This window comes from Camelus bactrianus, chromosome 7 (genome assembly GCF_048773025.1).
Source record: "Camelus bactrianus isolate YW-2024 breed Bactrian camel chromosome 7, ASM4877302v1, whole genome shotgun sequence".
Classification (NCBI taxonomy): Eukaryota; Metazoa; Chordata; class Mammalia; order Artiodactyla; family Camelidae; genus Camelus; species Camelus bactrianus.
This window is the reverse complement of record NC_133545.1, coordinates 81918172-81940416: the sequence shown is the minus strand read 5'-3', so window position 1 is coordinate 81940416 and position 22245 is coordinate 81918172. Positions and strand designations below refer to the sequence as shown.

The window sequence follows — 22245 nt, the reverse complement described above, 5'->3', positions numbered from 1 at the left end:
TCCCCGGATCCCCCACCGTGGGAAGTCCTCAGACAGGGGTTCTCTGCCTGGACCTGGGAGGACGGCGGTCTCTCCGGTTCCACTTGGCATCACGCGCGGTACCCAGTCATCGCCCATCCTCTGCTGCTTCCTTACACAACTTCCTGGACAGCTCAGCAGGCTGTTCTGAAAGCAGGAGGAGCCTGGGCTCTGGAATTCACTCACCCATGCTGTGACAGAGCCCAGAGCATCTCCTTCTGTCATCAGATTCTAAACAGGCTGTGTAATCCAGAGCAAGAGCCTTCCAGGGGCCAACAGCAGCGCCTGCCCTTGAGGGTTGATCCGAGGCCTCTGCCTGTGTCCACCCGTGTCCCCCAGCGCCCAGCTCTTTACATACAGAGGAGAGAGCACTTCCATGGTGGCTCCTCACACACCAGCAGGGGCTGCTGGAAATCACTCGTCCATTCTGTGTATTCTCATATCCCTTGGAATCTGACAGTTGACCTGGATTCTAGAAAATGTTTATTCCTGCCCTCTGGTTTGACCAGCTGAAAACAGCCCAGAAAGAGGACACTACCCACATGGGTCAAAATCTGCGTCTGCCGAGGTCAGAGACATTGCACCTGGACACTGGGCTGTGGGAGAGGCGGTGCTGGGCCTCCCTTTTGTCTTCTCTTCCACATCTTTTTAAAAGAAAATATAGACCAACCCCGTCTAGCTATTAACATTTATTTGTAAATTGCTTACATATACAACTCAGGGCATTTTCTTGTTGCGAAATGTTTCTCTAACAGTCTTGACTATTACTTAGATCCTTTTGAGCCCCCAGATATTGGGCCGCCCAGAATTAGAGGTGTCAATGACCCAAGGGGCCCCCTTCCCGAAGCTACCTGGTCGTTCGAGCTCATGAAACTCAGGAAAGGTGCGTGGTGGTCTGTGCAAAGTCTATGTCACCTTGTAAATATGTGTGGAGCGAGGCCCTTTAGTTTTCCTTTGTTTTTTAATGAATACAAAAAGGTAGTTTACACTTACTAATACCCATTCACCAGAAGGAAGGGGGGGTGGTTAAATCATTGTGTTTTTTGATGAATGGCTTGTACACCGAAAAATAAATTGGACAAACTGGCATAGCTCAGTGAACATGAAATCAGCTATTAGAAGAAAGCTTGTGAACAAATTCTGAGGGAGATATGCATCTTTTGATTAATGCCCTATCAATCATCCACGCGGCTACCTCCGCTAAGTCAGGCTGTAATCATTCATGGTTGCTTTCGGAAGCACTGGCAAAAACTATAGCGCAGTAGAAACAGAGTATTATTACTGATTTCTCCCTAACTTCCTGGGAACAATGACTGTTTTCAGCAGGTTTCTGCTCTCCTTTATTAAAGAAACACAATGCAGAGTGAAAGGAGATTTCCTCCAAGCTGGGGGAAATTCTCCCCAGGTATTCTTGGTGATATTCAGTCTTAAATGGGCAAGCGATTGTAATACAGGGTTCTCTGCAGGAATAATAGTAATGTAATCCCATTGAAACCTCTTTTTGTGGATTGTAGTCAAACGGACAAAATGTGGAGTCGTGTTAATGAACAGAGTATATCTTCAGAATTATTACTTAAAGTTGTTGAAACGGTTTGAATTTTTGTTATTGTAATTATTATATTTTCAGTTAATATGCTTAACAGCAACAGTAATTAACCCAGCAGATTGGAAAATCTGCGTGAATTCTACCTTTGGCATTACAGAAAAACCCTGATTCTTTCTGAGTCTTAACACAGTAGGACAGAGGAAATATATATGTCTGTGTATTTTTTTTCCCCATTGATTCTTTTTTTAAGGAAGAAATTTTCATGAATGCAATTATAGTTTTTCATGCATTTTTAAGCCATTGGCAAATTCCTCAAGAGCCCTTCATTCTTTTAAGAGAATTTGATTCTTAAACTGCTGGAGCAGAGGACGCTCTGGCACTGCCTGCCAGTCCAGAAGTCTTTAGGTAGTGGGGTGGCTTCCTCCGAACTTACTACAGGGAATACCGTGGCGTAATGAAGTGGTGACAGGCATTAGCATGTATAATGGGTGTTAATAGACATTTAATGCTGTTTAGCTGGAAGAGGGAGTTGCGCTCTCCCATTGGAATATTCCTCCATCGAAACCCATTGATCACCGATTTCAGCTGGGAGAGGTTAATCCATCAGCTCCTGTAACCAGACGGCACTGATGGAAATTCTTTAGGTGGCATTCTCGATGAACCAAGCTTTCCATCTCTACAAACAAATGAGTGATATGACAAGCACGGTGTTCAAAACACATTTAACCAATTGATTTTCTTTCCTCTTGTAATAAGATCTGGAGACATATGAAAGCGGGCGGCCTAAGCCGAGATGAAAGGAACCGCTCCGTGCACAGGGATGTCCGGGAGGGAGAGCGGATGAAAGTCCTATAAAGCATGGAGTCACCCGTCCTTTTTTTATATAAAGTTTGTTATTGCAATAAATAGCTCTTATTGAGCCGATGCCTTTTGTTTCCGTTCCACTGAATCTTATTTCGGGTCCCTGTGGACGCCCACGCGTGTCCGGTCTGAGAAGTCATCTTTCCCTGGGGAGTTTCGAGATGCTGGTCAGTGATTGTTGAGCACAGTCCTGATGCGATTCGGGGAAGTAGCACTGGGTACCGAAGGGCTAGCCTCCGTGTGCCCCGTAAATGACGGTCTGCCCTTCATTTCTCACCCGCAGCCCCGCCCTGAGCTTCACCTACCCTTCTGCGCCCGTCTCGCTCCACATGCATCAACAGATCTTAAGCCGACAGCAGAGCCTGGGCTCGGCCTTTGGACACAGCCCTCCACTCATCCACCCTGCCCCAACTTTTCCGACCCAGAGGCCTATTCCCGGGATCCCTACGGTTCTGAACCCAGTCCAGGTCAGCTCCGGCCCTTCCGAGTCCTCACAGGTGAGAGCCAGCCCGATGAGGGCCTGGTCCGTGTTAGTAATCGGGGAGGACAGCCATGTTGCCACACCAGCCACAAGTAGGCACGGACTGCGGCATTTTCGCAGCATCTGTACCGCAGCCTGCCTTCCCCGCCCAGGGCTGTCGTCTTCATTTCTGATGACTGTGCCCTCCTGTGTCTGGGCTCCTCGTGAAGCAAGAGCTTCTTCTACGAGAGTCATTTTACCCTTGGTGGCAAAGCGGGCTGCCAGACCAGGCTTCCCCTGACCCTGCGCTGTCTAGACCCCATTTGGTAGAAGCATGTGGTGCAAAATGTGTTGCTGTCACTCGGTCCCTGTCTGCTGGTCCACTGGGGCTTGTCAAAGCCAGGTCCCAGCTCTACTCCTCTAGCTTTGAAAAGCCACAGGGAGCTGGTACTCATGAGTCAAAACCAAGGATCTGCCTCGTGCGGGTCTCTTCTGGCTTTGAACCCATTTTCTGAACACTGCTCCCTTGGAATAGTAGCCTTATCAGTCATCGCTCTGGGGCCAAATCAGCCTGTTGGTCCCAAGTTACGTGTCTTAGCCATGGTCCTGCTCATGGATCAAAACCTAACTTTTGTCTCTGTCCCGGCCGATGTGACCCGCAGAACAAGCCCACGAGTGAGTCTGCGGTGAGCAGCACCGGCGACCTGGTGCACAGCAAGCGCTCCAAGATCAAACCGGACGAAGACCTCCCCAGCCCGGGGCCGCGGGGCCAGCAGGTAAGGCTCCGGGCCTCAGCGGCAGCCTCCCCTCCCTCCAGCCGCGGTGTCTTTCGCAGCATTTGCTTGTCTCTTTTCTCGGGACTTGGCCATACTCAGGCGTCGGACGGAGGGCAGGGGCTGGAGTCTGATTCCGTTTTGTTTCTCCAGCTCAGAAGCAAAAACATGAAAATGCAGGCAGCCGTGCAGGGGTTATAAACCGTAGTTCATGGAGTCCGTGGCTGCATGCATTTGCCGCTGACCACGGATGTGACCAGGCTTCAGTCCTTGGCCCTGATCTTGGCCCTGCGTGACGAGCTCCTGGCTGTCAGCCTGAGCTGGACAGACCAGGGCTGCTTTTCACCATACTGGTCATGTTTTTATTCGTTCTTACTGGGCCACTTCCCACTGGCCAGGAGAGATCTGGGCACAAGGAACCTAACCTAAGACTACTTGCATTCTGGTTCTTTACCCAGAGTCTTGAAAGGATGAGTTTAAAAATTCCAGTCCAGTCTCTGCTCTTCACCACTTAGATCCTCAGCCTCAGTTTAAAACTGTGTAAATTATGCCTGTAATACGATCTTCTGGATTCCCTGTGCCTGATACGGAGCTCAGTGGAATATTAATTCACAGAGACGGGTTGGACAAGAGTCTGGAGTTCCACAAAATCTGGACCTTGCAACGGCCAGGCTGCTTCAGTCCAAACCTCAGACTGCTTGAGCCCACATGTCGTTTTCGGGGGCACTCGGAGGATGGATTGAATGGATGCCTTGGGTTCTGAAATCCATCCTTCCTCTTGCGTTTTGCTGGCTGCACCTAAACAAGTGTATACGGCTTTTGCCATCCAGCCCCAGATCAGATCCCAAATGTATACACCTAAGGATCTGTCAGAATTCTGAAAATTCTTTGTATTTGCATTTCTGCAAAGGTGCAAAAATATTATGCTGCCAAGCTCTAGATGCTGTGGTCTTAGGCAGGGAGTGTGTCCTCGGAGACCAGAAGTTGAACCAAAGGGACATTATCTTCATAAAAATCCCCAAAGTGCCTCTCACAGCCGCCCATGGCTGGGAGAACAGAGTTAGAATTTGCAGTAAACCAGATCCCCGGATTCCAAAATAAGAGAATTAACAGATTATTGAAAAGAATCTAACTGGAAGAGAAAGACTGGTCTTTGGGGTAAAGGCTACCTGACCTAGTTGAATTGCTTTTCTTAAGGGATGGCATCTGAGGCTTTTTTCCCCTTTGTATTCAGGGCAGCAGGGTCTGGCCTCAACTTCTTATCATCATTCTGGGTGGGACTGTTGTCTTTAATCACAAGTTAACAACCTCTGAAGGCGCACTGGGTACATCTGAAAAAGAAAAAAAGCAATGCACACAAGTGATTCCATATGCTGAACTTTAATTCACAAAACCCAGTTGAGCAACTTGGGCTGTATTTCATTTTCCCCGAAAAACTGCATCGGGAAGGAAGACAAGCCTAAATCACATTTTCCCTGTCGCTTCTCGTCCGTCCTTCCATTGTGTCTGACCTCATCCCTCTGTCCTCTTCCCTTCCCCCCACCCCCTGCCTTTCAGGAACAGCCAGAAGGGACGACTCTGGTGAAGGAGGAAGGGGACAAAGATGAAAGCAAGCAGGAGCCTGAAGTCATCTACGAGACGAACTGCCACTGGGAAGGTTGCTCGCGGGAGTTCGACACCCAGGAGCAGCTGGTGCACGTGAGTGAAGGGGGCTGGGGACCCGGGCTTCACAGCTCTGTGGCCTTTCCCGCGGGGTCAGCTCCCCTGACCCCGCGCCGAGTCAAGTTTCTTAGCGAGCCACCTTGCAAACTGGAGAGGGCTTTATGACTTTCTGAGAAAAAAGAAAACTCTGAGCCACAGTGCTTGACCTGTTCAGTCAGCTAAAGCTTAGTGTAAAATTCAATAAAGTCTTCAATAGAGTGTAATGACTCTGATCCTGTAAGCCAGAAAACACTATTTCGAGTTAGCGACTTTGATGGTTATTGAGTAATAGTAAGCTGGACATGAATTATTATTAACCTTTTAACCAAGTTTGATTTTAACCAAGACCCAGTCACAATAGAAAAAACTTGGAGACGTGTGGGAAGTCCTTTTTTTTTTCATTTCTCCCTTCCTCTCCCGAACCTCACCGTCTAAGGAATCTCCTATTATTTTATGCAGCAGTTGGTACTCTCTGTGAGAAGGTTGGTGCTTGGGATAAACCACTTACTAACACAATTTCCTGACTTGAAGCCAATCCTTGCAAGGCTAATAGTTTCATAGAAAAAGTGACATGTATTTTCTTTTTTTTTTTTATTGAAGTATAGTCGGTTTACAACATTGTGTTGATTTCTGGTGTACAGCATAGTGATTCAGTTATACATAAATACATATATATTCCTTTTCACATTCTATTTCATTATAGGCTGTTACAAGATATTGAATATAGTTCCCTGTGCTATACAGTAGGTAGGACCTTGCTGTTTATCTGTTTTATGTATAGTAGTTAGTATCTGCAAATCCCAAACTCCCCCTTTACTCCCCACTCCACCCACCTTCCTCCCCGGTAACCAGAAGTTTGTTTTCTGTGTCTGTGAGTCTTTCTGTTTTATAAATAAGTTCATTTTTCTCATTTTTTTAGATTCCACATGTAAGTGATAGAGACGGTATTTTTCTTACTCTTTCTGGCTTACTTCACTTAGTGTGATGATTTCCAAGTCCATTCACGTTGCTGCAAATGGTGTTATTTTATTCTTTTCATGGCTGAGTAGTACTCCATTGTGTGTGTGTGTGTGTGTGTGTGTGTGTGTGTGTGTGTGTGTGTACACCACAACTTCTTTATCAAGTCATCTGTCGATAGACAGAGTGCTGCTATGAATATTGGGGTGCATGTACCTTTTCAAATGGTATGTATTTTAATATGTGTTTAATGATGTATCCTTTTGCAAAGTGCAGCGTGGCCAGATTGAGAACCTCACCTCCCCTTCCCACACCAGATTCAGAAGTCTTTCCCGTGTTCCTGTGTCTGTTATTTCAGACAATGCAGCACACCCACCCCTGTCTCCACCACATACCTGATTATCCCTGTCTTTCACCCGTGCTTCATTTTGTTTGGTATTTTCTTGGGCCAGTGGAGTCTCCCTGGCTAATGGGACCAGGAGCAGCCGAGATGGAAGGGCATTTAAATCATCAAGGATGAAAAGATGTTGGCTCACACACACCCGTGCCCTGAAGGCGTTAAGGATACTTTGCTATGCGTCGCTGTTTCATAAGCTTTAAATACGACAGGAAATCTGACAGAGCAGCTTTCGTTGTGATTTCTTGCTCCCGTCATACGCACACACCATACACACCCCCGCTCCATTCTCTTTGCTTTTACATTAACTTTTGATTTCTAGATGATCCATATTGCTTGAGAACCTTCCTCCATTGAAAGGCTGAGGTTATACAATTCGTCGCACATCCCATGTGTTTCGTAGGCTGCACGGGCTTTTATAGAGCACCTCCTGCTCCCTGGCCCGTCCTCTGTAACATATCCCCGCCCTGCAGTTACCGTTACCATGTCAGACACGTGGTTTGCCAGGTTGTGAAGTCCGTCATATTCAGGATGTTTTGAGGGTTTAACGTGACATCAGGGTTCCCCGCCTCTATTTCTTTTTTAACCGTGTCTCCTTGTAAGACAATAGGAAGAATTATAGATTTCTTGCAAGAAACTAGAAAGTCAAATGTTCTGCATGAAGGTATATTTTTTCCATGAACTTAATTTGATTCTTTTCTCTTTAATTTGATGCAAGTGTTATTTTGTAAGCCAGGCCTGACTTAACAGCCTTTTATTCTTGCTGACTGTTTTAATGGAAACCGCAGACATTGTAACACTAAAGAGAAACAGAAAGTTTGGAATTTGTCCTTTTAACGTGGGGAGGTCATCCCAAGGAAGAGAGGAGGAGGACTCTCAGCAATATAATGAGTAAACAGCATTCCCCAGAAGAACTGTTTGTACAAAACCTGTCGTCATGAACCAGGGGTTGGCACTGCGCCTTTTAAAACTTCCTTCCGAGGGAGGACACAGTCTCATGATGCCTTTTCTGTGGATAAGTCACTGCGGTTTCCCAGGAGCGCTGTGATTTTGGTTGAGCCATTATAAAATGAGGAATGAAATAGGAGCTGATTCTGTCTCCATTTAAAAGGAATTGAGTTCCTGGTTAGAGGCCAGTTTTGAGGTGACATTTTTTAGGGTTGCAGTAACACTTCAACATTTTCACCGCCTTATACGATGCGTGAAGGCTTTTAAAAGACTGAATATTGCAGGTGTTTGTGTTTTTTTAATTGAAATCTAGTCCATTACAATGTTGTGTCAATTTCTGGTGTACGTAATGTTTCCGTCACTCATATACATACATATAGTCCTTTTCATATTCTTTTTCATTACAGGTTATTACAAGATACTGAATATAGTCCCCTGTGCTGTGCAGTAGAAACTTGCTTTTTATGCAGGTGTTTGTACTGAATCTTGGTGGCGAAAGGTTTTGGGTAGTGATGATGTTTTTACAGAGAAGTCGGAGTCATTTTTAAGGCAAAGCTGCTTAACCTATCAACTAAATGGCCATCCTGTTGTCTGTTTTATCTTTAAAAAACATGAAATGAGTACATATGCATTGGAATTTTTTAATTCCAAATCAGCAAGAAGAAATTCATGTCAGACTGGAAGAAAATCCAATGTATTATCTCTATAATACTAATTTTAGTCTGAGATAAATTATGTGAGTAAAGTAAACTTGGCTATGAGAATGAAAAGTTGTAACTGACAGTAACATAAAGATACTTGTTTATATCGTATCTTCCACCTTTTTACTCATTATCTGAAGTGCAGAAATTCCAAATTTGTACAGTCAAATTGATTTTGCTTTACATGACAGACACAAAAGTGCCTCCCCACTTAAAGTGCATCTGGTAACTCTAGCCATGGCCCCATCTAGAACAGGCACTTTATTTTTGGTTGATTGAACAAACAGCTAGTTCAAGCCCACCTAATTACTTTGATGGGCAGATGGAAAAATGATCAGTGGCAAAACTCACTTTTTAAGGGGCAGAGGAAAGCATGAACTGTTTGCATCCCTCTGACTTTCCGGGATGAGAGAGGACATTGTGTGAATTAGTTGAATTTTCATGCTCCGGACAACCAAGAGGCAAGGTGTTAAACCATTCTGATGCTCTGCCTTATTTATAGCCAGGACCCATTCTTTTCCCCCCTCTTACAGTTAATAGAAAGATTCATGATTCTTCATGGTTGTCTATCTAGTGTCTGACAGTCCCGACTGCCTGCGAAAGCAAGTCACTATCTATAATTGATATCCTTCCGTGGAATAGGGTGCTGGCTCCAATTGAAGGGCTTTGCTGAAAGCTCTTAAATCCTGACAAGTTCTCCCCTTGTTCTGGTTCAGTCGCCGAGCTGCACGGTTGGAATTTCAGAGTCATTTGAACTTGGTGCAGAAGGAAGACATGTGTTTCCCATTAGCAAATCACGAAGTTGAAGAGGGGAATTAGGGACTTGGTCGACTCTGCCTGCCAGGTAGTCTCATTTTCAGCCTAATGCACTCCATGTTCTCTTGCAGAGATTACCCCGTCCCATTACTGTCCGAACAGATGGGCTAAATACTGCTTCTGCCTCCCCCTCTCCTTTATTTCAAGCCCCTGTCCTTCTCCCGTTGTGTGTTTATTCCAGGTTTGCTGTGGGGTCTTTCTCACTGGGATGTTTAATTAATTTCTCTTCCCAGCAAGATAATTATAATTGGGCTTAGTTACTCTCAAGCTAGTATTTAATTTGTCATAAATCTACTTCTGTGCCCAGAAGCTAAGAAGATGGATGTATATTTTTGTTAGTTGGCTTTTTGGTGGTTGTCCTTTGTCTCTTTCATAGTGTCAGTTAAAACAGGAAGAAAAGGGTCAGTGGGATATTTAGTACAAAAATTAACATACAGTACTTTTGATTAAGACAAAACTTAGTACTGATTTGTCAAGACGCAAGTATTTTCTCCGCCCCGGACATCTGAAAGCGCATATTCTAACGTCTCAAAAAAATTGAAAAACCCCACGCTTTCCCTTCGATCCCAAATGAGTTTGACGTCGTGCATCAGAGATTGCGAGAGACGTGAATCTCACATCTGTTTCTGAAAGTCGTAGGCTGTCGCTTCTCAAAGTGTGTTTTCTGGTCTTAACTTTGTCTTCCATTTAGCTTTTGTTCCCATGTAAAACAGCCTCAAACTCTGTCTTCTGGCCTGGCTTCTCACAGAGACGAAGAGGCTTCCAAACCGTCCTGACACCCATTTCCCTCTCGTTATTAATTCTGACCTGGAAGTCAGTTCCAGCTTCGGCTCTTGGCTGATTGAGAAATAGCCAATATGCAGAGCCTGCAGCTTCTGAATGACATCGTGTGTGCCGCCGATCTTTCCAGAGGCTTTTTAGAAAGAGGAAAAATGAGGATACGTGAAGAACGCGTACCTCGGTGTGGGTCCCTGCTGCTGGGTGTTCTGCTTATGCCTGGAAACGTCACTGCTGGGACCTGGAAGAATAAAAATGGTCCAGTCACCGTAGCTGATGTCCACCTGTTCACTCCATCACTGCAACTCCCTCACCATCTATTTCACCCATCCAACCTTTCCTTTCTGTTGAAGAAATAACACCTATAATATTTGTTCCAAAGGTCTTTACAAGGTCACATGATTTTTTTTTAACGATTTTATTCCCCACCCTGATCCCCAGAGGAATAACCCTGCAGGGAGGACCTTGGCAGTTACACCGTTGGGGGCTCTTGTCTCCTGCCAGGAGAGCAGAGCGGCCGAGAACGTCAACGGTGTTTATGTTAGCCCCCAGTTTCAAATGGGTGACGTGTACATCACTGTCCTCCTCCATTTGTATCTTTCAAGCATAGTGTCAAAAATTCACCTTTTTGTACAATGATTAACCACCTACTTGGATTTTAAATGCGCTCCTATGCTGCAAATTTTGATCTTTAAAAGCACACTGGAGTTTCCTTTCTCAGAAGAATAGTTATAATCACCTTTGTTGCCATTTGAACACAAATTCTATACATCCGCAGCGTGAAAATGAAAGGCTTTCTTCTTAATATGGTAGAGATTGAGATATAAAGAAAGCACATCTAATCTGTAAAGAATTGATGCTTCCGTAGAAACGCCGGGGAAAAGTTAGGATGTGGTGAAGACATTATTTTCATATTAATACCATGATTCCAAATTTGCATTTTAAATGTTTTCCATCTAATTTTGATCCCTTTGCTAAAGTCACATTGTATTTCTTTACCTAAGAGAAAATTGAGTTTAAGATGTGATCGGGGTCTCAGATACAAAGCAGAAATTAGTTTTGTGTGCATATAAAACCTAAAACGAATGAGTGGAGATTTTGATCTTATTTCCCCTACATGGAGTTGCTAGTTAATTTAGTTACTCTAATTATTTGGAAATACTACGTGTGAAATACAGACGGTGAACCACAAACTTCAAAGGCATCCTTTGACAGTCGTGCCTCAAGGGTCACATTCCTTTTAAAGTTACTGACAAAATTGCACCTGCAGAAATTGTTCCCATAAAGACACTCGGGAGATTCAGCCGAGTTGGGGGAGCCTAGAGGGCTGTGTGGTCCACCAGTGAGAGCCTCCCAGGGCCAGCAGAATTCTGAGTGGCAGTCCCATCTCTGCCCTGACCCTTGGGATGACCTCCCTGGAACCATTTGACCCTTTAGAACGTTATATCATACTGTGAAACAGCCGTGAAAATAAGTGCCATCCCCAACATCCAAGGCCAAGCAGAGATCACATACAGCAGGCCTAATGGGAAACAGACAGAAGGTCTCAGAGAGGCTCCTCGCCTCTTTGTTTTACGGGTCTGTGTTTTGCAGGGTGGAGTGAGGAAGGGGCGGGGAGTGGCGCTTTTGGGTTGTGTGGCTTCTGCATATTAACTCTTAAGGCTTATTTTATCTTCACTGTTGCTGAACTGGGATGTGCGTGCACTTGACTGAAGCCGGAGACTCCATTCTCCTCCCCCGGTGTGGATCTGACGGAGGAGACTGGGCCAAGACGGTTCACCTCCGTGAACCTTGGTTTTAGTAAAAGCAAGTGAAGGATCCAAATTGATAGTCCTTAGTGTAGTGATGGCAGACAGGTTTCATTTCAGGTGATAACTTACTGGCTGGCAGCCGCTTGGGGAACTGCGCTGCGCTCTCCCCAACTTTCAGCTGGGGAGGTTGGGGGTGGGGACATGGAGCCAGCCGTGGGTGGCTGCCCTCAGGTTTCAGAGCAGGCAGACACTCACCATCTGTCTCCAGGGTCTTCTTCAACTCTAGATTAAGTGCCCTCCAGAATAGATGTGGCTAATTTTTCAGGGGGGTGGTGGTATATATTAATTACTTGAATAATTATTGAATTATTAAAATTGTCTTCTAACTAACATGCCTTAACCCATGAGTGAAGAATAACGCATCAATATTTTGAACAAAATATAACTGGTATTGAGTAATACCTTAGTAACTTTCCTAAATTTGTTCAGCCATTGTATACCCCTTGAAATATTTCATTAAAACATTCATCCAAATAACAGTTTCTGCTATTTGGGGAGGATTTTCCTATGAAATGCTTTTTGATGGTTTCTGAATGATTCTTTAGGTGAGATTCTGGATTCTGCCAATAATAATTAGTCCCCTGGAATATTCTGTACACAATCAGGACCTAATACAAGAGGAGATGATGGTCACTTTGGGATGGGGACCTCAGTGGAGTTTACTTGCCAATAGCATGTCTTGCTGGCCCCAAGTAGCCTCTTGTTTGTTGGGAAAAGTATGAGCTGACTAAGAGCAACTCACTAGAAGAGGGCCTGAGAGCTGCCCGCATGCTGCCCACTGCGCCAGCTTTGTGGTGGGCACATTGTCAGTGTAACTGGGACCAGACCCTCCCAGAGTGGTCATCCTCATCGGGAGAGGGAGACAAGGAAACGTAAAAGTATAGTAAACAATATAAGGCAGGACATAATGAAGGCATCATTGTGTAATTGTGATTTTGGGGCTCAGAAGAGGAAGAAATATATGAGCTATATATGAAAAAATGTATATGAAATATATATGAGGGGAAGAAATATATGAGGGGTATCCAGAAAGGCTTCTGGGAAACAGGTGGGAAATATGGTTAAGGTCAAAGCAAGGCATGGAGGTCAACTTTTGAGGTATCCTGATGATGATGATGATGATGGTGATGACAATGGTGATGATGATGAGGATGGTGATGGTGAGAATGATAATGAGGATGGGAGTGATGATGAAGATGGTGGTGATGATGAGGATGGTGATGGTGAGGATGATGATGAGGATGGGGGTGATGATGAAGATGGTGGTGATGATGAGGATGATGAAGATGGTGATGGTGAGGATGATGATGAGGATGGGAGTGATGATGAAGATGGTGGTGATGATGAGGATGGTGATGGTGAGGATGATGATGAGGATGGGGGTGATGATGAAGATGGTGGTGATGATGAGGATGGTGATGGTGAGGATGAAGATGATAGTACTGATTTTGTAAGAAGAAATAGCACGCTGTCCGAAGGAAAGCTTTAGCTTGCCACTGTTCTCCTAAGACAGTACAGTGTGCGTTTCAAAGCTGACAGTCCTGGATTCGAAGATGGCTCTCCACCCTGCCATGTCCCATTTCTTCTCTGAAACAAAGATGATAGTATTTACTTCATAAAACAGTTGGGGGAATTAGCTTAAAAATTATACTCAACAAAATGTTAGTGATTCTCCATATAAAAATGAAAAATGTAAAAATATTTACTGGCTGCTAAGTCCATATGTGTTGCCTACAAAAACACGGTTTAGGTTGGTGTTCAGGCGGTGTTTACACTGGCATGTCACCATGAAATTAATCATTGCATAAAGACGCTGACTTAGCCTTGGGTTCATGAGCCCTAAGAGAGAAGGACTGGAGAGGTCCCTGGGCCTGTTCTCGCACTTCAGATCTCTCACTGGACTTGTTTGTTTCTTGTTGAGTTTTGGAGCCTTGAGTATCTTGACATCCTTCTGAAAGTTCTCCTTAATCATCACCCTAAACCAAGGCTTCTCAATCTGGGCACCAGAGGGCCATGGGTTCTCTTATGATGGAGGCTGTCCTGTTTGTTTTAGGACTGTTAGCAGCGTGCTGACCTCTGCCGACTAGATGTTGGGAGTGGCCTTCCCCCATTGTGACAACAAAATGTCCTGGGTTACGGGTGGGAATTGCCCCCAGTTCTGCCCTAATCTTTCTTCTTGCCATATGGGAAGAAATAAACAACAAAAGCAAAAAAGTATATTTGTGATTAAAGAGAAATTTTCTCTTCCCTAAATGTACTTTAATATTGTTTGGATTAAAAAGTAAAGATAGCCTCACTAAATAGTCTCTTGCAAAAGACTATTTAATGTATATTATACATGTACGTCTCTGTGTGTGCATGTTTGTGTGCATGTATGTGGTGCGTGCGTGTGTGTTGTGCATAAATTGGCAGAACTTAATTTTAAAATCACATTTGCTAAGGTTAGGCACACTCAGTAGTTCTCAAAAAGCCCCATAACCAGACAAGCCCTTTGTCGTGGTGGAGAAATCCCGTCACTGTTTGTGTGTGTGTGCAGCCCGAGGGAAGTCACTCAGACTTCAGTTTCTGAGATCATGGCAAGTGGGGTTGAATATCAGGCTCCCGCTGTGACATAAAACAGAGCTCCAGGAACAGAAAGCAATTTTCTAATGGAAGGACTTTCTGAAGATTCAGGGACATTTAGGCTGTCCTAAGATTAGCTAAATACTGCCGTGGATGGATTTCTTGTTCGTTTCTGGAACAGTTCGTGTTGGCAAGAGAAGAGAACTGTAAATGGCATATCCTCAAAAGACTATGTGTAGACCAAGTCCTTAAACTGAAGCCACCCCCGCCCCACCCCATTACCAGCAAAACCAGCATTACTCAGTGAGTGGAGCTGTGGCGAGAGCATTGGATGATGTGTTGGAGGTTTACTGTTTGTCCTCTATCTGCCAAAAACTGTTTCTAACTTTAAGTAAGTCACCCAACGACTTCAGTCCTGAATTTCTCATCAGTAAAGTAGACATAATAATATCTATCCTACTTTCCTCATAGGATTTTTTAAGTTTTGTGTGTGTGAGGATAGAATGAGATCATGACATGGAAATGCTTTGCATATTCTAAAGCATTATTCAAATATAAAGAGGAATAGAATCCAGGAGAAGTAGTATTAATAAACCTGATTAATAGAAGAATGGTGAGATTAAGGAGCCTTTTCATCACAATAAAGAGTATATAAGTACGTTGGTAATTTGGTTGTGCCCTCTGACCTCTGTAGATTGTTGATCTTACCTGCTATGGTACATCATTGCCACCTAGTGGCCGATACACAAATTGCAGGCATAGTGTTGAGAAGTAAAAAGCCTATGGACTTAGGGTTGGGGACTTGATACACGCATCTTTTGATGTCTACCCCTTTGGGTAAGGAGAACACGTAAGGCAGGCTGCTCAGGAGGAGTCAGAGCAGGCTATTGGGAGGACAATAGAGATACAAGCAGAGCAATAGGAAAACAAAGTGAAGATGCAGAAGGACTACGAAAGGCCTGGTGTAGACTGGATTTGAACATGGTCTCGAAAAAGCAAGTGGTTTTAAATAGGGAAAGCCCACTGCCGGGAGGACTTGGGGCTCACATGTGGAAAAGACAGCAGGAAGAAGTTAATGAATGCAGAGAGTATGGGAGAATTTTCTCTATACATTGCTTAGACAATGAAAGCCTCGATTGTTGACACTTCTTTGAGTTAGACATCTAATTACAAAATAATTCCTTCTGTGCTTTTGGACTGAAGAGTGGTCAGGACTGCAGCTTTGATAGAACCACAGTGTTCTGGAAGGCAGCAAGTAGTGGGGAGGAAGGCTAAGGAGCAGGGTAGCACCGTGTCATGGGCAACCTGACTGCCAGACTAGCAGTCTGACGTATATTCCAAAGGGCGTAAGGAAAATCAATTTCTGATGAGAGGAATGACTTGGGCTAGCGCGAGCTTTAGAAAGATGGGGGCTGAGCTTTGCCAAGCTGTACTGAAGACGGCCGGGGTAGAGTGGAGCAGGGCGGAGAGGGAGACTCTGAAGTGGCAATTGTTTTAACTTATTTTTGCAAACTCGGGAGGAGAGTTCAGAGACGTTTCAGAGTTGTGGTTTTTGCAGTTAATGTAGATGTTGAAGAGGGCTGTTCAGAGAGCCGTCTGAAATTTCCAGTTGCCGACTGAGCACCTGGGAGGTGGTTTTGCCCTCGGAACCCCTGTCTCTTGTGGGCGTGGCCCAGGCTCATTACTTAAGGCTCCCCAATTTCATTGTCTCTTTTTAAAGTAAGAGTAATCAGGGTACTTGGGAGAGTGATCTTGGGTGTTACCTTCGTGTTTCAGCACACGTGATGTGTCCCCAGGAGCCAAGCTTTCTCTCTGGGACAGGTGGAAGAGCCAGACTCATGGAGCGCAGGTCTTCCCAGGCGTCTTTCTGGAGGTGGTGAAAGGTCTTTGCACCTCCCTCTCCTGTACTGCTTGGCCAGAGATGGTGCGGTTCCTACCAGCCGGATAAAGCAGTCAAACGAACTGCAAAGAAAACACAGCCCTCGCTGTATTCCCCTCGTGTTCAGCGGAGATAAACTTCGCTGGAGTCTCAGTACTGAGCCATTTGGCTTCTGGCAGCCACTTTAATTGCTAAAATGCAGACTTTTTTTTTTCTTGATCAAGAGGGGATTAGTCTTGTTATCAATCCAGAGCATCTTATTTCAAGATGAAAAGCCTTTACGGAATTACAGATGCCAACGTTTGTACAAAGCTTTTTGGCGATTGACAACTCAAAGAGAAAGTATGATTTATTAGCCTATAATGGCTAACCCTGAGCGATGGTCTAGGTGCTACTGATTTGTGAAATTGCTTAATGTGAACTGCCTTTTTTATGCCACGCAAGGCCCCGGTTACTCAAATAAATGTAGAGTCTCCATTACATGATGGGTTATGGGAGAAGGAAAAGGAAAAGGAGGGGCGGGGAGGAGAGAAGTGGCTTCTAAAATCCATCTTGGTGGTGCCTTTTACAGTAGTTTGGCTGATAAGCCGGCGGAGGAAAGATTAATAACGAGCCTTGTCGCTATCAGTACCTGCTTGTCGATTCTCTGTAACAGGGCTGTCTGTTCAGCATGGAAATTATTGATTAAATAAAAATTGCTATTAGATTGTGATGTGATCCATAATCACAAACAATGGTGGACATTCCTCTTTTAGATCCTCAGCCATGCATCAAGTTGTTTCTTTTTTTTTCCCTCGCCGTAATTTATATTGCTCTGACACGTGAGCTCATTAGAATTAGCTTTTCTGCTCAGAGGCAGGAAAGCACGGGCATGCGCAGTGCAGACCGGCCGGAGGGGGCGGGAGGATGGAAGGACCATCTGGGTCAGGAGCCTGGCCAGTTCATTCACTGGCTGCAGCAGGGTTTTTGTTTGTTTGGTTGTTTTTTAACTTTTTAAGAAAAAAATTTGCGTTAAAATACAGATTATGTAACATTTACCATTTGACCATTTTATTTATTTTTTTCTAGTTTTCCTGAAAGGTGTAATTGAAGAATAAAATTGTATCTACTTAAAGTGTACAGTGAGATAATTTGATTTGCATATACAATGAGAAATGATCAACAAAATCACTTTAATTAACACAGCCATCATCTCACATAGTTACCTTTCATTACGTGTGTGGTGAGAACACTTAAGATCTCTCTGGGCACATTTCAAGTGTACAATTCTTAAGTATAGTCACCATGCCGTCTATAGATTCTCAGCTTAGACATCTTGTAAATGAAAGTTGGTACCCTTTGACCCACATCTATGCATCTGTTCGTCCCCCCACTCCACTGGCCCTGGCAACCGTGATAATACTGTTTCTATGGCTTTCACTTTATTTTTTTTTAATTCCTCATGTGATACCTTGCAGTATTTGTCCTTCTCTATCTGACATTTCATTTATCATAATGTCCTCCAAGTTCATCCATGTTGTCACAAATGGCAGGATTTTCTTTTTTTTTTTTCAATGGCTGAATGATGTTCCATTTTTTGAGGACCCTCCTTACTGTTTTCCATGATGGCTGTACCAATTTGCATTTCCATCAACAGTGCACCAGGGTCCCCTTTTCTCCATATTCTCACCAACATTAGTTATCTCTTCTCTTTTTGCTCATAGCCATCCTAATGGGTGGAAGACAGTATCTCAGTGTGGCTTTGATTTGCATTTCCCAGTGATTAGTGATGTTGAACCCCTCTCCATGGACCTATTGGCCATTTGTATGTCTTCTTCGGAAAAATGTCCATTCAGATCTTCTGCCCATTTTAAAATCGGATGATTTGGGTTTTTTTACTATCGAGTTGGATGACTCCCTTACATGTTTTGGCTATTAACCCCTTAGCAGACGTGTGGTTTGCACATACTTTCTCCCATTCTGTAGATTGCTTTTCATTTTGTTGCCTTTGCCATGCAGAAGCTTTTTAGTTTGATGTAGTCCCACTTGTTTATTTTTGCTTGCATTGTGTTTTTGGTGTCAGATCCAAAAAATCATTGCCAAGACCAGTGTCCGGTGACCAGTGTGTTTACTTTGAGGAATTTCACAGTTTGGGGTCTTTAATCCACTTCAAATGATTTTTTGCTATTTCTGTGGAAGATGCCATTTGAATTTTGATAGGAGTTGCACTGAATCTGTACATCACTTAGGGTAGGATGAGTGTTTTAACAATATTAATTCTTCCCATCCAAGAACATGGACTATCTTTCCATTTATTTGTGTCCTTTAATTTTTTTGAATCAATATCTCATAGTTTTCAGCATAAGGTCTTAACCTCCCGAGATATTTTACTGTTCTTGATGCTGTTGTAAATGAGATTGCTTTTTCAAATTTCTCTTTCATTTAGATGGTTAATTATTAGTGTGTAAAAAACCCAGCTGATATTTGTATGTTTATTTGGTGCCCTGAAACTTTACTAACTTGTTAATTAGTTTATTATTTCTAACAGGTGGCTTTTTTTTTTTTTTGGTGGCATAAAATCTTATCATGTATAATCAGAGACAACTTACCTTCATCTCTTCCAATTTTGATGCTTTTATTTCCTTTTCTTGCCTAATATCTCTGGCTAAGACCTCCAGTGCCATACTGAATAGAACTGATGAGAGTGCGCGTACTCATTTTGACCATTTTAAAGTGTGCAACTCAGTGCCATTACATTCACGATTTTGTGCAATCATCACTGCTGTCTAATTCCAGGACATTTTCCTCATTCTGAAAGGAAGTTATACCCATTAAGCAGTCACTTCTCTTTCTTCCTCCCCCGTAGCCCCTGAAAACTACGAATCTGCTTTGGCTCTGGATTATTTGCCTATGCTGAACAGCTCAAACAAATGGAGTCATATATGATCTTTTGTGTTTTTTTCCACTTAGCACAGTGTGTTCAAGGTTCATGCACGTTGTGGCACGTGCTGGTGCTTCGTTCCTTTCTGTGGCTGCCTCATGTTCCATTGTATTGACAATACCACACTTTGTTTCTCCCTTTATCTGTTGAAACAATTTCAATGGTTTCCACCTGTTGACCATTGTGTTTTTATGAACGTTCGTTTTAGCTTCAACACTTACTTTTAAATCATTGGGGTGTATTTCTGGAAGTGAGATTGCTGGATCATATGGTAATACTGGGTTTAATTTATTTGAGAAACTGCTAAACCTACAGCTGGTTTTAAGCTGTCTTGCACAAGCTCTGCCTTCTCAGTTGATCTTAACCTCCAACCTCGTTGGCCTCTGTGAAGTACTCATCATTCTGCCTCCCCCAGAACCTCTCCTCTTTACCTGGGCTCTGCCTGCCCTCCCTGGGCTGTGGGCTCTAGCTGGCTCTCTGGGTGCTTCTCCTCAGAGCGCACTGCCATCTCTGGGCATACAGGCATCACTCAGCAAATAGTCCCATCCATCTGTGCTCACCACTTTTCCCCCCAAAGGGGTAAGACTGTCCGGACAAATGCATAGACCAGATATTCAGAGTGCTAGGTCACGTGGGCTTGGACAAATAAAATAGACTGGTAGGTGGACCAAATTTTATTTCTAAATGGTAATTCAGATGAATGGGGACCCAGTTGATGCTCTGATCCGGAGGAATGAACATAGTACTCTCATGGTAGCTCATTTGTGAGTCCATAGCTGGATATTACTTTTATGATCACTTCTAAATCAGAGTCTTAAAAATGACCTAACTCACTACCTACCTTTTAAACCAAGTACAATGAAGTCTAGAAAGGTCAAGAGCCTTATCTAAGGTCACTAATCTGGTTAGTGGGTGGCTTTGCTGCCGACTTCCTGGTTCACTCATACACGGATTCTCTTGCTTTAGATGGCTGCTCTGAGCATATAGTGAAAGTTTGGTGTTTAGATTTCCTCAGGTATTAAATTTATGCACTTTACCATCCTCTCCTTCACTCACCCCATCCCTGCCCTCAACACACAGTTCCTCTGGGTCTCTGTCTCTATCTCCACTTTACTCTCACAAGGGGAACCTGCCTTCCCCCACGTATTTACTGCCAGTTGAGTACCACTGAAACATCACAAACATCAGACTCCTGTATCCAAACAAAGGTGAAAGTCAGTCGCGCATCTAGGGCTGGTCCTCTTGACGCAACATAAAACTCATGCGCTCACGCAAAACACGCATTTGTCTTTTGCTGCAGCAAGGGTGTGTCATGGTTATATTAAACTTAGGCCTGGGAACAACACCAGAAGACAGCAAAACTTTGGGAACTTGAAATTCCAAGCTCTCAGTCACCACTCCCACCTGGCATCTCTGTTCTTACTTACCAGTTTCTCTTAAAGCTGTAGCCCCTCACATGGAGAGAGGCAAGGATGGAACTTCTGCAGGGTGGAAGCAGTCAGCAGGCCAGCCCCTTGGTGCTGTAACAAGACACAGCCTCAGCTCCAGGGGTGCTCAGACTGCACGTCCAAGCTTCCCGATGGGCCTGGAGAGGGAGCACAAGGTTCTGGAGGGGAAGCTACCCCAAGAGAGTGGAGGGTTGCCCAGGAAAACCATCCTGACTGAGCAACCACAGCTCATCTAAGAAAGCAAACACCAAGTATGAAAAACATGGGTCCCACTGGAATTCTTTAATAAAGTTGGACTTTAAGTCATATGTACAAAAGATGGAAAGAAAGTGCAGGGCCTGCCTGGAGACAAGAGGGAGGTGTGGCACAGACTTCCCGGCCTACATCCTGTCCGGTGGCTGGTGAGGCATGTTGAGGTCCTCAGGATGGCTGCTGTGGGGCCTGGGCGAGGAGAGGCACAGTCCTTGGAACTAACAGTTTAGAGGTGACACAGGGCCGTGGAAGCAAAACAGTTCACTTCCTAGTGTGCTCCGGCCTGTGTGTTCGTTTGAATGAACATGCACTTGAGACACGGAACTGAGGGTACGTCAGTGACTCGGATGAGACCTGTCCCCTCCAAAACGGGGACAGCAGGGAAACAAAGGAGAGCTCCTGTCCAGCTGAAACGGGATGAAGATCATGGTTGGCAGAGGGGATCAGAAGCCCGTTGAGTGGCAAAATCTCTCGAGGCTCCTTACAAATGGAACCACGAACCAGACATTTTTGAGCAATCCCCAAAATGGGGTGAGGGGCTGGGAGACTGAAGATGGTACTTCTACACTTTCAAAGGAGGCAAGAGAAAGAAATCTCAAAATTACAGGTGGAGAACCTGAAGTCGCTTCTAGAAGAAACTAGATTTTTATTGTTAAAAGTTTGTCATCTTATCACAAGACGAAATTGCAGTCATGGGGACCCTCTGGGCACACACACGCACAAAACAGTCATGTTAGACCGAGCTGGTGTTTTCTTTGGCAATACCGTTAGACTAGCTGGTCACAAGAATGCAGTGAAATAGGTGTTAGGACTTCAGCAAAACATTTAATAAGCGCCTTTGGCCAAGATGGAGTGTGACGACTGCACTAAGCATTCATTGGGCGGATAATGAGGGGGCTGGACATCAGCCAGGGGGGCTGTTTCTGGAAGCAGGCTGCTGGGCTTGCCCCCAGCCCTGTTCCGCGTAACAGTTGGATGTTTGTTTGTTTCCGGGACAAAGTCCTAGAGCTCAATTATCATCCAGGTGGTTTATGAGGAATTTTGAAATCCAGGTAATGACTGAATCAAGGTCCTCAAAGATCCTGAAAAATCAAAACACTGCAGTAGCTCCAAGGAGATTAAAAATCAGGATAGTAACCCAGGGTCTTTAATTAACTATAAATTCACTTTTTACTAGACGCTGAGATTTGCCACCAAAGCTAGCTAATGGGATTCTTGCCACCAGAAACAGAACAACATTCTATTAGAATGATGCTCATATTGTTTCTAGAAAATACCACTTGGCTCACTCAGCACTCAGAGTTCTAAAGATACCCTGGTTGGGTCAAGCAGAGATAGATAAACATGCCTGGTTAAGAGCGATTGGTAGAACCAGGGGAGAGATGTGAGGGTTTCAGGCGGGTAACTGCCTTCAGATA

At 44.3% G+C, this 22245-nt stretch overlaps 1 protein-coding gene across 3 annotated transcripts in view; it reads left to right on the top strand.

Moving 5' to 3' along the window:
• GLI3 (GLI family zinc finger 3) overlaps positions 1–22245 on the top strand; it is a 269150-nt gene that overhangs the window by 201948 nt on the left and 44957 nt on the right. For 2 of the 3 annotated variants that reach the window (XM_074367697.1, XM_074367699.1), the window contains 3 exons: positions 2709–2922; positions 3548–3661; positions 5216–5356. In XM_074367697.1, coding sequence (XP_074223798.1) covers positions 2709–2922; positions 3548–3661; positions 5216–5356 — 469 coding nt within the window. The remainder of the gene's footprint in view (positions 1–2708; positions 2923–3547; positions 3662–5215; positions 5357–22245) is intronic. The other variant, XM_074367698.1, reaches the window with a different exon arrangement.